At 35.8% G+C, this 7,408-nt stretch overlaps 1 protein-coding gene across 1 annotated transcript; it reads left to right on the top strand.

Annotated features, from left to right (window-relative positions):
- The first annotated feature begins 346 nt into the window (after window positions 1-346).
- Window positions 347-4,704, top strand: LOC116521310 (vomeronasal type-2 receptor 26-like). The gene is made up of 4 exons (XM_032235995.1): window positions 347-1,174; window positions 1,737-1,964; window positions 2,534-2,660; window positions 3,803-4,704. The coding sequence occupies exons 1-4, from the start codon at window positions 347-349 to the stop codon at window positions 4,702-4,704; spliced, it is 2,085 nt and encodes a 694-aa protein (XP_032091886.1).
- Window positions 4,705-7,408: the final 2,704 nt, after the last annotated feature.

Genomic DNA, 7,408 nt, shown 5'->3' with positions numbered 1-7,408 from the left:
TAATGATGATGATGGCACAGATTCATTTCCTCCCCCAATTTACCTAGTTTGAAGTACTTGTCATTTTAGATAATCTTAAAAACATTAAGGAATTTAAAAGAGATAAACAAAAATAACACAAATATTATACTAATGTTTCCTCAATCCTAAACCAATTTCCCACTTTAAAAAAATATTTTTACAAGTCAAACCACCAGAGCCCTTTTACTTTTTCCCTCTCTTCTAATTCTCAGTCTCCAAGTAATTTCACACTTTCTTTTTATTGTAATCCCCCCCCAAAAAAAAGTTCATTTGAAAAACAGTATTTCTTATCTAAATATCTTTTCAGTTCATCTATGGCTCTGGAATGGTGGTGGCAGAAAAGGACCATCTTCTTTACTACTATCAAATGACTCCAAGTCTACTTCATCAATATAGAGGGATTATGAAATTACTGCAGCATTTCAACTGGATTTGGATCACATTCTTTATTGCCAATGGGATGCATTTAGAGACTGTTATGAATGTCATCATTCCAGAATTTGCAAAAAATGGTATCTGTACTGCAAAGGTATATACATTCGTTTTGTGTCATGGTGAAAACCTCATGAAATGCGTAGAAAAATCTTATTATGATGTCATGAATAGCAAAGCCAAGGTGCTAATTTTCAGTGGAGACCTGCGTTCCATGATTTTTCTGAGATGGTTGCTATCTTTTAAATTTGGGCAAATTATAGGAAAAACTAAAGGCCATGTTTGGCTTCTAACCGTTGGGATGGAGCTGAAAAACATCATTACACCCATTGAGATGCCAATACATGAATTCCATGGTTCATTTTCCTTTACAGTCCATTTTGATGAAATCCAGGGATTCCAGCAATTTCTCCAGAACAGAAACCCTTTGAATTCAGAAGGGGATGGTTTTATCAGAAATTTCTGGGCTCGGACATTTGACTGTCCATTCCAGGACTCTGGGTTCCATCCTAAGAATAGGGATGCCTGCACAGGGATGGAAAGACTGGAAAACCTTCCTGAGCATGTCTTTCCCATGAGAATCAGAGGCCAAAGCTATAGCAACTACAATGCTGTTTATGCTGCTGCTCATGCCTTACATGCCATCTATGCATCAATATCCAGACAAAAGGCAATGGATGAAAGGAAAAAAAGGAAACATCTAAATCAGCAGCTCTGGCAGGTAATGAACGAAAAATTATAAAAAAAAATGATATGTGGTACTTTTAATTTGGCAGAGTTATAGTATCTTTTGGTCCCAGCCAGTATAGTCAATGAGAACCTATAGTTCGTTTTACAGGCAATCAATATTGTATTCTTGTTGGTTAATAATTCATTGCCATCATGAATTCATTTCCACAAAAGAGCTGAAATTGCAGTTAAAAAAGAATGAAGAACACCACTCTATGCAACACAATAGTCATATAAGATATAAAGACAACTGGAGTTTAAAAGTTGTATGATGACCATGAATTTTAAAACCATAGTATTTCACTCGCATTTGGTGTTTTATGAAAATTCTGATGTTTTGGTTTCAAACCAAAATATAACGAATTTCAAGATAAAACAATTTAAAACGTGACCAGAAAAATAATGATGAAAGAAAGTTTAACAAATAAAGGAATCCTATTTGACGCTGAAATGACAGTTTTGATGTCAGATGACCTTCCTTTACATTGTCTCTAAATCCAGAACTGGATCCAGCAAAACCTCACTAACTTCTGCCTTTTTATTTCCCATTTCAGCTTTCTAATCTGCTAAAAACATTATCATTTAATAACAGTGCTGGAGAAAAAATTTCCTTTGATCAGGAGGGCTCTCTACTTGCAGGAATTGACATCATTAATTGGATTACCTTCCCAAATGAATCTTTTATTGGACTGAAAGTTGGAAGGATCGATCCATGGGCACCTCCACACCAACAACTTATCATTGAGGAAGAGGATATTGAATGGCATCCAATATTTAACCATGTAAGTAACTTCATATTATCACGTATGGAATGACTTCAGCTATTTGATTTTTTTTCACTGATCTTCATGCCATTAATATCAGTGAACTTAGTTTGAAATACATTCTCTTCCTTGCAGGGTTCCAATATCAGTTCTTCCAGATAATTTTTGTGTTCTTGATCAGAGTTCTCTGGATTTCCCTCAAGGTGCAGCCTGTTGAGGAAATCCAAGAAAAGGCTTCAGAAAATTTATTCAAGTTTCCTTTAGTTTTTCCTTGATCAGTATTGGCCATAAATAATGTAATATAATATACAATACAATATACAAATTGGAAATGCTAATAATATTCTACTGGGTGTTCTGAAAAAAGTTTATCTTTCTCTCACAAGATTGACACATTTACCTAAATTGTAGTAATCTCAGCTGAATGAATTATTAAATGTTAAGGAATATTTTGTTATTTTTTTCTGAAATAATGTTTTAGTAAGATTAATTCTACTAACAACTTGAGAATGTCACTATTCTATACTCAAGCATTAATATTTCTGAGATTTTTGAGGATGATTCTCTTCATCTTATCTTGCCAACAGACACTACCTATCTCTGTGTGTAACGCCAATTGTCAGCCTGGCTATCAGAAAGAAACAAAGGAGGGAGAACCATTTTGTTGTTACAATTGTGTGCCTTGTCCGAAAGGGTGGATATCTAACAAAACAGGTGAATTGGTAGCTAAAATAAAAGATCAAACAACAACTACTGTAACATGTTTTTCTATAGCTGTTTCCTACCTTTCTTGTAATATGAATAACCACTGTCTATACAGAGTACTACATGTGTGTTGAAGAAATGAGATGTAAAACCTGTCAGACTTGTTCCTGTCAGGTCACTTAGGAAAGAAAGACCATTGACTCCATTATTTTAGTAAGGCTAGAATTAAGTTTAGCACATGAAAGATTATATGCTTTCCCCCTTATTCCAGCCCTCTCCCCAAGACCATTTTGTCTTCAGCCAATGAAGAGCCACACAGGCTTTTTTTGAGAATCAGTGAGATCTTTGGGCAATCCATCTTCCATTCTCAGGTTGCAATGCCTTTGAGTATTGGCACAAAGTGTGGTTCAATCCTTCCCTGGCCTTCCTGAAATTGTCATCACCCCTCCACATTTCCCGTGTCATCACTGCATATGTTTATTGTCCATTTGCCCCCCACCCACACAGTGATCCCTCCACCCAGGATGTCCACAAGATGTGAAGCCAAATATGGCAGAAATGACAGTGCCAAAGAGTTTTTTAACATGTTTGGGCCATCTCTAAATTAGGATTACTTGAGAATGATTTATATTAACTGGTAATATTAGTTCTAGAGATGTTTTCTCCACCTAGATTGAAGAAAAATGGGGGAGCTTGATTAGCAAACTTTCATCCACTTTGAGTTTGTATCCCAGTTTTGCATCTACTGGAACCATACTGCCCAGGATGCATCACTCATTCTTTTCATTCTGCTTGGCCACTTGATATCGTTCACAATATTATTCATGAATATCATCATTTACTTTGTTGTCCGTGTACTTTAGAATAGTTTCTTTTAAAAAAAGAAAAAGTGACTCAGCAGTGTATGCAACAATTTATATGCTTTAATGTGAAGTCAGAGCAACCAGAAACAGCTTGTCACATAAAAAGTGATGTTTTTTCTTATTCTTTGTTATTCTAATGTCATTCATTCAGTAACAAATGAACCATTACATATTTTCCAATTTGCCTATATTTTAAAAATGTCATTAAAATTCTACTGCTAATAGACAACTAACTGAAAGAATTAAAAACACACAATTTTTCCCTTTTAATTTTGTGAACTTTTGCAGATATGGATAATTGTTTCAAATGCCCACAAGATCAGTATGCAAACAAGCAACAGAATGGATGTATTCCAAAGGTCATTAGCTATTTGTCCTATGAAGAACCTCTGGTTTTGATCATAGTTACTTGTACAGTCTTGTTGTCTGCTACTACTATTCAGATCTTGAAGACATTTAGGAAGTATCACAATACTCACATAGTGAAAGCAAACAATCGTGATCTTTCTTACATTCTTCTCATCTCACTTCTGCTCTGTTTTCTTTGCTCATTGCTCTTCCTTGGCAGACCACTAACAATAACATGTCTCCTCCGCCAAACTACCTTTGGGGTCATTTTCACCATGGCAATTTCTTGTGTGTTGGCAAAAACCCTTATTGTAGTTCTGGCTTTCATGGCCACAAAGCCAGGATCCAAGATGAAGAAGTGGACAGGGAAACAACTGGCCAGCTTCATTGTTGTTTCTTGCACTTTTCCTCAAGTAGGCATCTGTGTTTTGTGGCTTGCAACATTCCCCCCTTTTCCAGATAGTGATATGCTTTCGATAAGTGAAGAAGTTGTCCTTCAGTGTAATGAGTCATCACCCATCATGTTCTATCTTGTTTTGAGCTACCTGGGATTACTAGCCATTGCCAGCTTCACTGTAGCTTTCTTTGCCCGGAAGTTGCCGGACACTTTTAATGAAGCCAAATTCATCACTTTCAGCATGTTGGTGTTTTGCAGTGTGTGGTTGACCTTTGTTCCAACTTACCTGAGCACCAAAGGAAAATATATGGTCACTGTGGAGATCTTCTCCATCTTAACCTCTAGTGCCGGATTGTTGGGGTGCATCTTTGCTCCCAAATGCTACATTATTCTGTTGAGACCTGAGCTGAACAAAAGAGAGCATTTAATCAGCAAAAAAACCTGAAGATGTTAATTTTGCAGTGGCAGCAAAATTGACATAGTGACATAGCTTTGTATATTTATGAGTTAAGTTTTTTCTTTCTTTTTCTTTTTCTTTCTCTTTCTTTCTTTCTTTCTTTCTTTCTTTCTTTCTTTCTTTCTCTCTTTTTATTTTCTCTGCTTCTCTCTCTTTCTCAACATATCCCTCTCTCTTGCTCTGTTGTGTGTTTCTCTCTCTGTCTTTCTCTCTGCCTATTCCTTCCTTCCTTCCTTCCTTCCTTCCTTCTTTCCATTTTATATGTTTTGAATTTTATGCATAGTGCTCATTTTCTGGAACGCACATATAGCCGTCATAAACTGACATCTAAATTAACTAAATCCCTTTCAAAATGTAACATAATTTTAATAATAATTAAAAAATAAAGAAAGCTTCTGGTTACAATCTCTGCGAGAACAGCTTGAAAATGGCAGTCTCGAGTGAGACCCACAAAATTCAGCTGGTAACTGCTGCCAGGAAACCCTTCAGGATCATAGCCACCCAAAACGGGAGGTGAAGGAAGGTGGAGCACTTTGCTGACCATGAGAAATCTGCAAATTCCTCGTTGGTCTGAAGCAAGCTCACCAGAATGGCAGTCAAGAAAGATGATACAATGGGGGACCAAGATTGTGCAGAAGCAGTGTAATGACAGAGCATTGAAACTGGGTGAGATAATTACTACCTTTTACCCTAATGGCTTACAATAACAAAAATAATATGAAAAGAAGACTCCTAAGCTTAAATTAGCTGCACACCAAAGACCCAGAGAAAAAGAAAAAAGAATCAGAAGAGAAAAAGTGGAAAATTCCAAAAAGAAACTTTAAAATACAGAAAAAATGGGGCCGGGGGACACAAATATTTTGAAAGTTACTTCAAGGAAAAATTATTTGTTATTTGCTTATTTGCATTTTTAAATTTTTTTTTTTTAGACCTATAGACAATTAGATGTCTTAAACAGACTGTTTAATATTGGGTTTGAGAATAAGAGTGAAAGAGAAGTATTGCCACACTAATGTAGAAATATTCAAGGGAAGTTAACCTAATATATATAAAGGTTAATACACAGAATACAAGCAGCAACATTTGGAGAATGCCCTGACCTCGACTCTATTGTGAGAAGAAGACTGGGAAAATCTGAGAACATTTAATGGTCTTTCTTTTTCCCTTTTAAGACTTATAAAATAATTAATTTGGAAACAGCAAAAATAGAAATGAGAAACGTGAAGCCCCCCAGTTCATTACAGTGCTGAGAGAAAAGATTAAAACCTTGCTAAAAAAAAGAACAAAAGTAGATGGGTATATAAATAATGCAACAAAAAGAGATAAAAGACACTCAGAAGGGAAAGATTAGTAGATACGAAAAAATTAAAAAGTGATATAAGCATTCAAGAGAGAGATATACAAGATTGACCAAACGTCAACAAATGATTGAATTCTAGAAAGATTCAGGGATGATGGATAATGTGAAAATATATTAATAAAATGGGAAAATACCATAATCCCAATAAATGCAGATTAGTAGATGGTAATCTAAGATTAGGTAGAGTAAATGTAATTAATTTAATAGTGTATTAAAATATATTGTAATCCCATGATGGATTGAATATTGTTAATAATTGGTGATATTAGTAATTCCACACATTTGGAACATTGAAACTATGGTGGAAAAATGAGTGATATTCATAATATTGAAGGATATTACAAAGAAAGGGATAATAAATATCAGGCACAAAGATATGTTATTTATGTTTAAATGAATTAATGGGGAAACATAAAAGGAATATGAAATGAGATAAATATTGTTCAAACTAGAAGACAAGAATTTCACATATTATTTGTATTATTATTGTTGATGTTGTCTAAAAAAGACCCAGTCAATGCAATGTCCACAAACTATGTATGTTCAGAACTAGAAAATAAAAAAATAAAATAAATAAAGATATATTGGAAACTACAGTGTGATGTTGAAATTCTTTAGTATTTATTATTTATTGCTTTCTACTTGGTCAGCATTCTAGTTGTGCTGTAGATGAGATATTCTCAACAGAAAAAAGTAATCTGGTTTATTTGGCCAAAGGTTCCTGTTTAATTTTTTTCTTGTTGAAACATAGAATCTTTTCAGTTTGTTAGGAATGTTTTCTTAAAAAGACAAAATCAGCAATTAATATCCTTTAGTGTGGGGATGTGTGCAGATCACAGGTATGGAAGTTAATATAGTTGATATCTATATAGAGCTTTAATATTTCTGGCCAAATAACAACAATATTAAAAAGCACAAACGGTACAACTTAAAAGATCAATCAATTTCAGCTCCACCCTCCAACCCAGTCAGATATGGGTTGCTCTCGGATCGGACTTGTTTGGGCAAACTGGTAATTGCTCGCCCTGCCTCGCCTTTGCCACATGCATCCATAGAACTGCCTCCTCCTGCCTATATACAGGTAAGTGTCTCCGAAACCTGCCACTATTGCAGCTGCAGCGGGGACAGGGCAGCATGACGGAGAGGGTGGCAGCGGCAGGAGAGGGCAGTGGTGGCAGCAGGAGAGGGCGGCAGTAGGAGAGGGCATGACAATGGGAAATCTCCAGGTTTAGTTTGGATCCAGGGCCTGCCAAGGAGCCGCTCGGCTTATCAAATTCCTGCAATGACAAGTTGGGTGATGGCAATGGGAGGTGCCCAGCCAGCAAGGCCAAG

Source organism: Thamnophis elegans, chromosome Z (assembly GCF_009769535.1).
Source record: "Thamnophis elegans isolate rThaEle1 chromosome Z, rThaEle1.pri, whole genome shotgun sequence".
Classification (NCBI taxonomy): domain Eukaryota; kingdom Metazoa; phylum Chordata; class Lepidosauria; order Squamata; family Colubridae; genus Thamnophis; species Thamnophis elegans.
The sequence above is the reverse complement of the archived record's forward strand: the minus strand, read 5'-3'. Positions and strand labels throughout refer to the sequence as shown.

Bases quoted from the DNA above. Each gene is read 5' to 3' on its own strand.
- LOC116521310 (XM_032235995.1), top strand. From the start codon at position 347: ATGGTGGTGGCAGAAAAGGACCATCTTCTTTACTACTATCAAATGACT. The intron at 1,965-2,533 runs GTAAGTAACTTC...TCTTGCCAACAG, and splicing joins GGCATCCAATATTTAACCAT to ACACTACCTATCTCTGTGTG. The intron at 2,661-3,802 runs GTGAATTGGTAG...GAACTTTTGCAG, and splicing joins GTGGATATCTAACAAAACAG to ATATGGATAATTGTTTCAAA.